Source organism: Heptranchias perlo, chromosome 1 (genome assembly GCF_035084215.1).
Source record: "Heptranchias perlo isolate sHepPer1 chromosome 1, sHepPer1.hap1, whole genome shotgun sequence".
Taxonomy (NCBI): Eukaryota; Metazoa; Chordata; class Chondrichthyes; order Hexanchiformes; family Hexanchidae; genus Heptranchias; species Heptranchias perlo.
In genome coordinates, this window is record NC_090325.1 from 9,650,952 (window position 1) to 9,665,083 (window position 14,132).

General features: G+C 47.5%; 1 protein-coding gene across 2 annotated transcripts in view; it reads left to right on the forward strand.

The window, feature by feature from the left end:
• The first annotated feature begins 214 nt into the window (after positions 1 to 214).
• The window catches only part of LOC137316175 (RING finger protein 145-like), a 33,700-nt gene continuing 19,782 nt past the window's right edge, over positions 215 to 14,132 (forward strand). For both annotated transcript variants that reach the window (XM_067980348.1, XM_067980381.1), the window contains exons 1-2: positions 215 to 1,771; positions 11,944 to 12,052. In XM_067980348.1, coding sequence (XP_067836449.1) covers positions 1,603 to 1,771; positions 11,944 to 12,052 — 278 coding nt within the window. In that variant the 5' untranslated portion in view covers positions 215 to 1,602. The remainder of the gene's footprint in view (positions 1,772 to 11,943; positions 12,053 to 14,132) is intronic.

A 14,132-nucleotide genomic window follows, 5' to 3' on the forward strand; every position in this document is an offset into this window, starting at 1 on the left:
GGGCAGAGCGGGTCTGTGAGTACAGAGAGAGAGAGGGGTACAGAGAGAGAGGGGGCAGACCGGGTCTGTGGGTACAGAGAGAGAGAGGGGGCAGAGCGGGTCTGTGAGTACAGAGAGAGAGAAGGGTACAGAGAGAGAGGGGGCAGATCGGGTCTGTGGGTACAGAGAGAGAGAGGCAGAGAGAGAGGGGGCAGAGAGAGAGGGGGCAGAGCGGGTCTGTGGGTACAGAGAGAGAGAGAGAGGGGGCACAGAGAGAGAAGGGGCACAGAGCGGGTCTGTGGGTACAGAGAGAGAGGGGCACAGTGTGGGTCTGTGGGTATAGAGAGAGAGAGAGAGGGGTCACAGTGTGGGTCTGTGGGTATAAAGAGAGAGAGAGAGGGGGCACAGTGTGGGTCTGTGGGTATAGAGAGAGAGAGGGCACAGTGCGGGTCTGTGGGTATAGAGAGAGAGAGAGAGAGGGGGCACAGTGTAAGTCTGTGGGTACAGAGAGAGAGAGGGCACAGTGCGGGTCTGTGGGTATAGAGAGAGAGAGAGAGAGGGGGCACAGTGTAAGTCTGTGGGTACAGAGAGAGAGAGGGCACAGTGCGGGTCTGTGGGTATAGAGAGAGAGAGAGAGAGGGGGCACAGTGTGGGTCTGTGGGTATAGAGAGAGAGAGAGAGAGAGGGGGCACAGTGTGGGTCTGTGGGTATAGAGAGAGAGAGAGAGAGGGGGCACAGTGGGTCTGTGAGAGGGAGAGAGAGAAGGGGCACAGTGTGGGTCTGTGGGTATAGAGAGAGAGAAAGGGCACAGTGTGGGTCTGGGTACAGAGAAGGGGTACAATGTGGGTCTGTGGGTAGAGAGAGAAAGGGCACAGTGTGGGTCTGTGGGTACAGAGAGAGAGAGAGAGAAGGGGCACATTGGAGGGTGTATGGGTATAGAGAAAGATAACTGAGTGAAGATTCTTGGTATAGAATGCGGGGGCAGTAGGTATTTACAGAGCACTGAGTGTGGGTATATACAGAGCAAGACTGGGCACTGAGTGTGGATATATACAGAGCAAGACTGGGCACTGAGTGTGGGTATATACAGAGCAAGACTGGGCACTGAGTGTGGGTATATACAGAGCAAGACTGGGCACTGAGTGTGGGTATATACAGAGCAAGACTGGGCACTGAGTGTGGGTATATACAGAGCAAGACTGGGCACTGAGTGTGGGTATATACAGAGCAAGACTGGGCAGTGAGTGTGGGCATATACAGAGCAGGACTGGGCAGTGAGTGTGGGTATATACAGAGCAAGACTGGGCAGTGAGTGTGGGCATATACAGAGCAGGACTGGGCAGTGAGTGTGGGTATATACAGAGCAGGACTGGGCATTGAGTGAGGGCATATACAGAACAGGACTGGGCATTGAGTGAGGGCATATACAGAACAGGTCTGGATACTGAGTGAGGGGTATATACAGAGCAGGTCTGGGCAGTGTGTGCATGTTACCTGTTGGTATACACAGCACTGGGGATAGCAGGCTTCCCGCTGCCTCCTCAGTACACCTAGGCTCGTTCAGCCTGACAGCCACCAATGTTGCCCCAGTAATAAAGTAGCAGGTTACGTAAGTCGGCGAGGATGCCTGTAGCAGAAGCAGTGGCCAATGTGGCTCTGCGGGTTCCCAGTATTATGGTGTTGGACTTACTGTACAAATGGGACGTCAGTACCTTTGCCGAGCAGATCCGTGCCAAGAATGAAGAAATGCTGCTCAAGTATAAGTATGTCTTGTGGAATGCGTACTATCTGGGTAAGGATTTCTGCGCTGTCTCTTCTCTCCTGTCTTGTAAGGGTTATAATTCTCAACATTGTAAAAAAAAATGCCGTTGATGCAGCTGTGAGGGGGGGCATCATCACAGCAGTGGGCATCGCTGGCAAAGCTGGCATTTATTGCCCATCTCTAGTTGCCCATGGAGAAGGTGGCGGTGGGCCGCCATCTTGAACGGCTGCAGTCCGTGTGGTGAAGGTTTGATACAACTGAGCGGCTTGCTAGGCCACTTCAGAGGGCAGTTAAGTGTCAAGCACGTTGGTTCGGGATTGGTGTCACATATAGGCCCAGACCCGGGTAAGAACGGCAGGTTTCCTCCCCTAAAGGACGTTGGTGAACCAGTTGGGGTTTTTTTTTTAACGACAATGCGACAGCTTCACGGTCACTTTTACTGACACCAGCTTTTTATTTCCAGATTTTTAAAAACTACATTCAAATTCTCAAACTGCCATGGTGAGATTTGAACTCCCGTTCTCTGGATTACTGGTCCAGTAACATACCCACTACACTACCGTACCTGATTTCCTTATGCTTCACAGCCTTGCAAAGAACCTTGGGAGGTTTACCTACATGAAAGGCACTGGATAAACACAAGTTGCCGCTCTGCTCTATACCGTGTGAGAAATTAAAATAAGAATTAACACGGAAGCTCTTAAATTTGGTCGCTCGCTGATTCCAGTGAAATCATGAGTTGATTGAAAAGAAAAAATAATTACCGGTGCTTGAAATCTGAAATGAGCAGAGTTGATGCTGGACAAAGAGGTAATGTCAGCCGTGACTCAGTGGGTCGCACTCTCGCCTCTGAGTCAAGGTCGTGGGTTCAAACCCCACTCCACAGACTCGAGCGCATAATCCGGGCTGACCCTCCCAGTGCAGCACTGAGGGAGTGCTGCACTGTCAGAGGTGCCGTCTTTCGGATGAGACGTTAAGCCGAGGCCCCGTCTGCCCTCTCAAGTGGACGCAAAAGATCCCACGGCCACTATTCGAAGAAGAGCAGGGGAATTCTCCTGGTGTCCTGCACGTTCTTTATCCCTCAGCAAACATCACTAAAAACAGAAAATGCTGCAGAAGCTCAGCAAGTGAGGCAGCATCTGTGGAGAGAGAAACAGAGTTAACGTTTCAGGTCGAAGACCTTTCGTCAGAACTGGAAGATGTTAAAGTTTTTGAGCAATTAGAGCCAGGGAATGTGGGGTGAGGAGAGGAGAGAACAAAGGGAAGGTCTCTGATAGGGTGGAGGGCAGGAGTGATTAAATGACAAAAGGGATGATGGTGCAAGGCAAGGAGGGTGGTAATGGGACAGGTTAAAAAACAAAAGATTGATCAGGAGTACTAAAAACAGATGACCTGGTCATTTATCACATTGCTGTTTGTGGGATCTTGCTGTGCGCAAATTGGCTGCCCCGTTTCCCTACATTATGACAGTGATTTCACTTCAAAAAGTCCTTCATTGGCTGTAAAGTGCTTTGGGACATCCTGAGGTTGTGAAATCCCTGCTTCACAAATTGTTCTAAGTTTTTCTATTTAACTATAATTAATAAATACAAACACAAAGTATTATAGAATCATACAGCACAGAAGGTGCCCATTCGGCCCATCGTGCCTGTGCCGGCTCTTTGGAAGAGCTGTCCAATTAGTCCCACTCCTCCCCGCTCTCCCCATATTCCTGCAAATTTTTCCATTTCAAGCATGTATCCAATTCCCTTTTGAAAGTTAATATTGAATCTGCTTCCACCACCCTTTCCGGCAGTGCATTCCAGATCATAACGACGCGCTGCGTTAAAAAAAAAATTCTCCTCATCTCCCCTCTGGTTACCGACCCTCCTGCCAGTGGAAACGGTTTCTCCTTATTTACTCGATCAAAATCCTTCATATTTTTGAACACCTCTATTAAATCTCTTCTTCAATGTTCTAAGGAGAGCAACCCCAGCTTCTCCAGTCTCTCCACGTAACTGAAGTCCCTCATCCCTGGCACCATTCTAGTAAATCTCCTCTATACCCTCTCCAAGACCTAAAGTGCGGTGCCCAGAACTGGACACAATACTCCAGCTGAGTCCTAACCAGTATAGTGTCTGAATCATGTCTGAATGCCCTGGTTCAATTAATTTTCTAATTTCTAAGTTTTCTAATATTTCTCTAGGGAGCTCCTTGCTGTGTAACTCTATCCTTGGCCATCCTTTGCTGTTTCTTCCCCCAATCTCCTCTCTTCCACTGTTTAACTTCCCCTGGCTCTAATAGTGGGTGCATTTTAGCCTTAACTACAAGTTCAAGCAGCAAGCTTAAAGTTACCTGGGCCGCTGCCCATCCCCTGACCATTCCTGCTCTTTGTTTTTATCACTGAGCACTGGATCTTTGCTCAAATTCGGCTTCCAAATTCCTGGACTCCTCTGCCGTCAAGTCTACACTGCTCCACTGGACTCCGCTGTTAAGTCTCAGCTGCTGTGACTCTGATCTGCTCTTCAATTGCTTAAGTTTTAAGGCAACTTCGTCTAGCCCACAGCCCATCCCCCACCGCTGCTGTGACCTGCTGAGCTTATGACTGTCCCAGTGGTCTAACTGGTTTTACAGCTTTATTTTGCTAGTCTGGTACCTGGCCAGAAATTCACTCTCCTGGACCGTGGTCCATTTCTCCGCCATTTCTGGATCTTACAGGGACCTCCAACTTCGCCACCGTTTTCCTGCCCCGCGATTGATTTCCCCCACACCCCCTGGCTCTTCGTTCCCACGGAAATCCCTCCAGCAGTGCGTCCTCCGATACTCCACCCTTCAAATAGCTTCTGCACTCACTCGCCCTCCACACCTGTCTCCGAAGCTGGACATCAGTTCGCCGATGCTCCAAGCTGACTCCACCCTATCCACGTCAACTTTATCCCACCAAGGGAACTCTGACTTTAACCTTGGACTCCCTCCTCTCTATTCCCTGTTTATTATCAGGACCTATCTATCCCAATCTTGCTATGTAACCATGCCCGTGTAACTTGAGTTTCCCTGTATCCGTTTGTTTGCACGTTTTGGCTGCCGCTCCAGGCCCGAGCCCATCGCAGCTTCTTCCGCTTTTTTCACCGTTTTTTCTTCTTTTCTGTTTACCCCTCCTAGGCCCCTCTCTCCTGTCGTCATGCCTCCTTTCATTTCTCCACTCTCTGGTACTCTGCCTCTCCAAATCCTTACCTCAACTCTTCAGCACTCCTCGACCTTCCTACTCTCCTGCCGCCGTCCCAAGGTGGGCTCCCTCTTGGATAAGCCTACAACTTCCCTGCTGGGTGCTAATCTTGCCGATCTCCTCTCGTCCCAGTTACCCCTCCCAGCTCTGACCCTGTGGACTCAGCCAGCAGATCAGCTATCACCGTCCCTCTCCGCATCTCCCTCCGGAATGTCCGTTCACTTGTGAACAAGGCCCTTGCCATCTATGAGCTTATTGTGGATAATTGCATTGACATCATGGCCTTGACACAAACCTGGCTGACGGGTAATGATATCTTCCCCCTTAATGAAGCCACCCTGCCTGGCTATTTCTTCCACCACTTGCCCTGCCCAGACCATCACCAAATCACACTTCGGTCTATCCCCCTACTCCTCTGACACCTTCTCTTCCTTTGAGCACCTCACATAGAAACATAAACATTGAAACATAGAAAATAGGAGCAAGAGTAGGCCATTCGGCCATCCCAGGAATCAGTCTGGTAAACCTTTGTTGCACTCCCTCCATGGCAAGGACATCCTTCCTCAGAAAAGGAGACCAAGACGACACACAATACTCCAGATGTGGTCTCACCAAGGCCCTGTATAACTGCAGTAAGACATCCCTGTTCCTGTACTCAAATCCTCTTGCAATGAAGGCCAGTATACCATTCGCCTTCCTAACTACTTGCTGCACCTGAATGCTCGCTTTCAGCGACTGGTGTACAAGGACACCCAGGTCTCGTTGCACCTCCCCTTTTCCCAATCTATCATCATTCAGATAATAATCTGCCTTTCTGTTTTTACAACCAAAGTGGATAACCTCACATTTATCCACGTTATACTGCATCTGCCATGTTCTTGCCCACTCACCCAACTTGTCTAAATCATATTGGAGTCTCTTTGCATCCTCCTCACAGCTCACATTCCACCCCAGCTTTGTGTCATCTGCAAACTTGGAAATGTTACATTTAGTTCCCTCATCCAAATCATTGATATATATTGTGAATAGCTGGGGCCCAAGCACTGATCCCTGCGGTACCCCACTAGTCACTGCCTGCCACCCAGAAAAAGACCCGTTTATTCCTACTCTCTGTTTTCTGTCTGTCAACCAATTCTCAATCCATGCCAGTATATTCTCCCCAATCCCATGTGCTTTAATTTTGCACACTAACCTCTTGTGTGGGACCTTATCAAAAGCCTTCTGAAAATCCAAATACACCACATCCACTGGTTCTCCCCTATCTATTCTACTAGTTACATCCTCAAAAAACTCCGGTAGATTTGTTAAGCATGATTTCCCTTTCATAAACCCATGCTGACTTTGTCTAGTCCCGTTAATGCCCTCCAAGTGTTCTGTTATCACATCTTTTATAATAGAATCTAGCATTTCCCCCACTACTGATGTTAGGCTAACAGGTCTGTAATTCCCTGTTTTTTTTTCTCCCTCCTTTTTTAAATAGTGGGGTTACATTTGCCACCCTCCAATCTGTAGGAACTGTTCCAGAGTCTATAGAATTTTGGAAGATGATCACCAATGCATCCATTATTTCCAGGGCCACTTCCTTTAGTACTCTGGGATGCAGATTATCAGCCCCTGGGGATTTGTCAGCCTTTGTCTTCACTAATCTTTTTCTCTTGATATATTTATAGAAGCTTTTACATTCAGTTTTTATGTTCCCTGCTAGCTTACTCTCATACTCTATTTTTCCCCTCTTAATCAATCTCTTTGTCCTCGTTTGCTGAATTCTGAACTGCTCCCAATCCTCAGGCTTGCCGCTTTTTCTGGCAATTTTATATGTCTCCTCTTTGGATCTAATATTATCCCTAATTTCTTTTGTAAGCCACGGTTGAGCCACCTTTCCTGTTTTATTTTTGTGCCAGACAGAAATGAATAATTGTTGTAATTCCTGCACACGTTCTTTAAATATTAGCCATTGCCTATCCACCATCATCCCTTTTAGTAAAGTTCCCCAATCTATCCTAGCCAACTCACACCTCGTACTTTCGTAATTTCCTTCATTTAGATTCAGGACCCTAGTTTCGGATTCGACTACTTCACTCTCCATCTTAATGAGGAATTCTATCATGTTATGTTCGCTCTTCCCTAAGGGACCCGCACAACAAGATTGTTAATTAATCCTTTCTCATTGCACAATACCCAGTCTAGGATCACCTGTTCTCTAGTTAGTTCCTCAATGTATTGGTCTAGAAAACCATCACGTACACACTCCAGGAATTCCTCCCCCACAGTATTATTGCTAATTTGGTTTGACCTATCTTTTTGTAGATTAAAGTCACCCGTGATTATAGTTGTACCCTTCTTGCATGCGTCTCTGATTTCCTGTTTAATGCCCTCCCCTACATCTCCACGACTGTTTGGGGGCCTATAGTCAACCCCCACCAACATTTTCTGCCCCTTGGTGTTTCTTAGCTCCACCCATACAGATTCTACATTGTGATTTTCCGAGCCAATATCCTTCCTCACTATTGCATTAATTTCCTCCTTTACTAACAACGCTACCCCACCTCCTTTCCCTTTTTGCCTGTCCTTCCTAAATATTGAATACCCCTGGATGTTCAGTTCCCATCCTTGGTCACCCTGCAGCCATGTCTCCGTAATCGCAACGATATCATAACTGTTAATATCTATCTGCGCTGTTAATTCATCTAGCTTATTGCGAATGCTCCGCGCATTAAGATACAATGCCTTTAGACTTGTCTTTTTAAGATTGCTAGTCATCTTAGTTTTATTTTGCACTATGACCCTATTTGTTTTCGCCCTTGTTTTCTCTGCCTTCCACTATTGCTTCTTCCCTTTCTGTCTTTTGTTTCTATCCTTGTTTCCCCCTCCCCTGTCTCCCTGCTCAGGTTCCCATCCCCCTGTCATTCTAGTTTAAACCTTCCCCAACAGCACTAGCAAACACCTTGTTCCACCCCTCTCACCATTCCTTTAAAATCCTTGTTGTCTGACACCCACCAAGCACCACATCAAGTTTCTCACCGAGATATCCTCACTGCTGTCCTCCCTCAGCCTCTGCACTGAGCGACTTCTCAGCCTCAGTGATTTCAACCTCCATCTCAACTCATCATGCTCTCTCTCCTCTGAGTTCACTGCCCTCCTATCCTCTCTTAATCTCTCCCTCCCTATAAACTCCCCTACCCATGTTCACGGCCACCTCCTCGACTTTGCCATCTCACGTGGCCTCTCTACTCCCATCATGTCAATCATGGATAAGGCCATCTCTGATCACTTCCCCCTCCCAACCCCACTTCCTTCTGTGTCCGCCCCGGGAAAAAACTCCACCCCCCCCAAGTCACTTACAACGGCACTTCCAAATTCCCAACTGTCTAGCCTTTGGCCCTCCATTCGCCAAGACATTTCTGCAGCTACCGATCTACTCAATCACACCCTCAACTCCATCTTTGATGCCCTCGTCCCCATTTAAACCATTACTCACCCTGGTCGTTCTCCCTGGTACGGCCCTCATCTCTGCTCCCTTAAGTCCAAGGGATACAGACTTGAACGTTTATGCGGACAACTGGTTTAGCCATTCGTCGCCAGATCTGGCTGGTCCAGATAAAGCACTATCGGGTCCTGCTGTGCTCTGCCAAAACTGCTCACTATTCCAGGATCATCCTGGAATGTAAAGATAACCACCGGCTTCTCTTCACTACAAACCGTCTTCTTAAACCCCTCTCCCCTGTTCCCTCCACCCTCACCTCCAACGAAAAGTGCGAGGAGCTCATGGACTTCTTTGTCACTAAGATTGAGACCATCCGTTCAGCTGCCTCTGCTGCTTCCCTCCCTTCTCCTAGACCACCAAGCCAAACTTCCCTTAAGATTCCCCCCTGCCCTAGCCCTGAACTTTCATCTTTCTCTAGTTTCTCTCTTATCTCCCATCATGCCCTCTCTGAGCTCACCTTGACCACGAGACCCACCTCCTGCTCCATCGACCCTATTCCCATCAAACTGCTGATCACCCAACTTCCCCTCCTGGCTCCGTGTTAACAGTTCCCTCTCCTCAGGTACTGTCCCCCTCCCCTTCAAATATGCTGTCATCACACCCCTCCTCGAAAAACCCACCCTTAAACCCTCTGTCCTCGCAAACTCCCGCCCCATCTCCAACCTCCCTTTCCTCTCCAAAGTCCTTAATCGTGTTGTTGCCTCCCAAATCTGTGCCCATCTTTCCCACAACTCCATGTTTGAATCCCTCCAATCAGGTTTCCGCCCCTGCCGCAGAACTGAAATGCCCTTATCTAAGTCATAAATGACACCCTATGTGACTGTGACCATGGTAAACTCTCCCTCCTTATCCTTCTCGACCTGACTGCAGCCTTTGACATGGTTGACCACACCATCCTCCTCCAACACCTCTCCTCCGTCGTCCAGCTGGGTGGGACTGCGCTCGCCTGGTTCCATTCTTATTTATCCATTGGTAGCCAGCGAATCAAATGCAATGGCTTCTCTTCCCACTCCCGCACCGTTACCTCTGGAGTCCCCCAAGGATCTATCCTTGGCCCCCTCGTATTTCTCATCTACATGCTGCCCCTTGGTGACATCACCCAAAAACACAACGTCAGATTCCACACGTACGCTGACGACACCCAGCTCTACCTCACCACCACCTCCCTCGACCCCTCCACTGTCTCTCAATTGTCACATTGTTTGTCCGACATGAGGTAAAGTTTCCCCCAACTAAATATTGGGCAGACTGAAGCCATTGTCTTTGGTCCCTGCCACAAACTCTGTTCCCTAGCCACCAACTCCATCTCTCCCTGGCCACTGTCTGCACCATTTGCAACCTTGGCGTCCTGTTTGACCCTGGGATGAGCTTCTAACCACATATCCGCTCCATCACCAAGACCGCCAACTTCCACCTCCGTAACATCGCCCGTCTCCGCCCCTGCCTCAGCTCATCTGCTGCTGAAACACTCATCCATGCCTTTGTTACCTCTAGACTGGACTATTCCAACGGCCGCCTGGCCGGCCTCCCGCCTACCACCCTCCATAAACTTGAGCTCATCCAAAACTCTGCTGCCCGTATCCTAACTCGCACCAAGTCCCGTTCTCCCATCACCCCTGTGCTCCCTGACCTACATTGGCTCCCGGTCCGGGAACGCATCGATTTTAAAATTCTCATCCTTGTTTCCAAATCCCTCCCTCGCCTCGCCCCTCCCTATCTCTGTAACCTCCTCCAGCCCTACAACCCTCCGAGATGTCTGCACTCCTCCAATTCTGGCCTCTTACGCAGCCCTGATTTTAATCGCCCCATCATTGGCGGCCGTGCCTTCAGCTGCCTAGGCCCGAAGCTCTGGAATTCCCTCCGTAAACCTCTGTTAGCGTAAAATTTGGACTGTTGAATTAAAGGCAACGATGAAGTGACTATTGGGTACATGGCGGTGGTCTTTACCCTAAAACCACACTGAAATGCGCTTTGTGTAGATTAGACTAACCCTAATTAAAAGCTTAAGTATAACGCTTGACTATTAACAAAATGGACACTACTAAACAAAATGGATTCTGTGACTGTGGGAAAGACAGTTAAAAGTGTTGAGTTTGTACATTCCAAAACTGGCTTACAGTCTGGGAATACAAAAGACATTTCACAACCTGTAAAAGCTACTGAAAATCTGTATTTCAAAGGTATAAAAAAGCATGACAACCATTTTAAAGTTGAGGAGGTAGTTGCGATACTGCGGAGTATCCAGTTCTTCTCCCAAAGCTTTGTCCAATAAACTGCATGTTGAATCTTTAAGTCTGACTCCGAGTGGTGATTTTTCCCACAACACCTCTCTACCTCTCTCTCCTCCTTTAAGACGCTCCTTAAAAACTACCTCTTTGACCAAGCTTTTGGTCACCTGTCCTAATATCTCCTAATGTGGCTCGGTGTGAAATTTTGTTTGATAATCGCTCCTGTGAAGCACTTTGGGACGTTTTACTACATTAAAGGCGCTATATAAATGCAAGTTGTAGTTGTAATGCCCACTTCTACTGAAGTCAACATCAGGTCTTGATTCACTGTGTGCAATCCATGTAGTAATTTTTAAAAAAGAGGTTTGAAACAAATCTTAAACTTTTGAAGTTGCTGCTGTGGCAGAGGGGCTGCAAAATTCTGCACGAGTTTAACATTACTTCCCTGAAGAGAGATATTGGCCTTTCCTCATTACAGTTGCTGACAGAGCTTGTTGTGCGTGAAAAAAAACTAACTTGCATTTATATAATGCCTTTCACCACATCAGGATGTCCCAAAGCGCTCAATAACCAATGGAGTACTTTTGAAGCGTAGTCACTGTTGTAATGTAGGAAACGCGGCAGCCAATTTGCGCACAGCAAGATCCCACAAACAGCAATGAGATAATGATCGGATAATCTGTTTTAGCTGTTGGAGGAGGGATAAATACTGGCCAGGACACCGGGGAGAACTCTCCTGCTCTTCTTCGAAATAGTGTCATGGGATCTTTCAAGTCCACCTGAGAGGGCAGATGGGGCCTCAGTTTAATTTCTGCACGTAACTGAAGTCCCTCATCCCTGGTACTATTTTAGTAAACCACCTCTCCAAGGCTTTGACATCCTTCTTAAAGTGTGGTGTCCAGAATTGGGCACAATACTCCAGCTGAGGCCTAACCAGTGGTTTAGCATCACTTACTTGCTTCTGTACTCTATGCCTCCAATTATAAAGCCATGGATCCCGTATACTTTTTTTTAACAGCCTTCTCGACTTGTCCTGCCACCTTCAAAGATTTGTGTACACACCCCCCGCCCCCCAGGTCTCTCTGTCCCCGCACCCTCCTGCGCTGAAATATCTGATAACTCAGTAGATATGCTCTGTGCACCTCAGTACCGTACTGAATACTAACTTTACCCACTGAGGCATCGAATGGGATTTTCACGCCCTGATTTTTGAAGCGAGTTCGAGACGAGATCAGTTTCCTCCCTCTTTTCGTGCTGAGCTTTTTGTCGTACTTCTGGTTTGCAGGTCACCTGTTTAGTGTGGTGGTGCTCGCGCTGCCTCTGCAGCACTTGGTGAAGCTCTACCTGTACTTGCTGACTGCCTTGCTGCTCTATGTCGGACACCAGACCTGCAGGTGAGTGTCGGGAGAATTTTGGTAGAAGCCAACCAAACGGACCTTCTTTCGTCTAGTAATTCCTGCACCCCTGTGCTTGAAGGTTTTTTTTTCCCCCCCAGCTGAAGAACACGGTGTTCCTTAAAGCAGGATATTAACAGGTTGAAGTGGTGGGAGTTGGGGCATGTGGGAAGGGGGCTTTAACGATAAAATGGCCACACGTGGACTCGAACCCTAGTGTGACTTGCCCCCCTCGAGCCAGTGGGGGTCAGCACCATGCTGCAATACCTATGTCAGGTGTTTTGCACCAGGTAGAATTGGACTGTGAGGTTTGATGGAGCAGATTCTGTTCTGACAATCCAACACCGTTTGTAATGGGGCAAGAGAAAGAGCTTGCATTAACGTCATGCCTTCTGACCTCAAAATTCTTCACGCGCAATTAATTACTTTTCAAGTACATTCCGTGTTACGTGGGTAAATGCAGCAGCCATTTTGCGCGCAGCAAGATCCCACAAACAGAAAATTGGATGACTGACCAGTTCTGATAGTGACGGTTGAAAGCAAGAAATTAATTTTGCACTTTCATGACCTCAGGATGTCCCAAAGCGCTTCACAGCCAATGAAGTATAGTCACTGTTGTAATGTGGGGAAATGTGGCAGCCAATTTACGCACAGCAAGATCTCACAAACAGCAAAGTATCATTGTATCATACTAAGTACAGGACAGGAGGCAGCCATTCGGCCCATCGTGCCAGTGCTGGCTCTTTAAAAGAGCTATCCAATTAGTCCCATTCCCCTGCTCTTTCCCCATAGCCCTGTAATTTTTTTCCCTTCAAGTATTTATCCAACTTCCTTTTGTAAGTTATTATTGAATCTGCTTCCACCACCCTTTCAAGCAGCGCATTCCAGATCATAACAACTCGCTGTGTAAAAAAATGTTTCCTCATGTCGCCTCTGGCTCTTTTGCCAATCACCTTAAATCTGTGACCTCTGGTTACCGACCCTTGTGCCACTGGAAACAGTTTTTCTAGTTTAATCTGCTTTTCCAGTCCATCCACATAACTGATGTGCCTCATCCCTGGCACCATTCTAGTAAATCTCTGCACCCTCTCCAAGGCCTTGACATCCTTCCTAAAGTGCAGTGCCCAGAATTGAACACAATCCTCCAGCTGAGGCCTAACTAGTGTTTTATAAAGGTTTAGCATAACTTCCTTATTTTTGTATTCTATGCCTCTATTAATAAAGCCCAGGATCCCATATACTTTTTTTAACAGCCTTCTCAACTTGTCCTGCCACCTTCGAAGATTTGTGTACACCCCCCCCGCCCCCCCAGGTCTCTCTGTTTCTGCACCCCCTTTAAAAGTATACAATTTAGTTTATATTGTCTCTCCTCATTCTTCCTACCAAAATGTATCACTTCACACTTCTCTGCATTAAATTTCTTCTGCCATGTGTCTGCCTGTTTCACCAATCTGTCTATGTCCTCCTGAAGTCTGTTACTATCCTCCACATTGTTCACTACATTTCCGAGTTTCACGTCATCTGCAGACTTTGAAACTATACCCTCTATACCGAAGTCCAGGTCATTAATATATATCAAAAAGAGCAGTGGTCCTAATACTGACCCCTGGGGAACACCACTGTATACTTCCCTCCAGTCTGAAAAACAACTGTTCACCACTACTCTCTGCTTTCTGTCCCCTAGACAATTTTGTATCCATGCTGCCACTGTCCTTTTAATCCCATGGGTCTTAATTTTCCTAACAAGTCTATTATGTGGTACTTTATCAAATACCTTTTGAAAGTCCATATACACAATATCAACCGCACTACCCTCATCAACCCTCTCCGTTACTTCATCAAAGAACTCAATCAAGTTAATCAAACACGATTTTCCTTTAACAAATCCGTGCTGACTTTTATTTATTAGCCCATACTTTTCCAAGTGCCAAATAATTTTGTCCAGGATTATTGTCTCTGAACATTTCCCCACCATCACCATTGGGCTGACTGGCCTGTAATTGCCGGGTTTATCCCACTCCCCTTTTTTGAACAGGGGTGTGACATTTGCAATCCCCCATTGCTCCAGCACCGTCCCCCT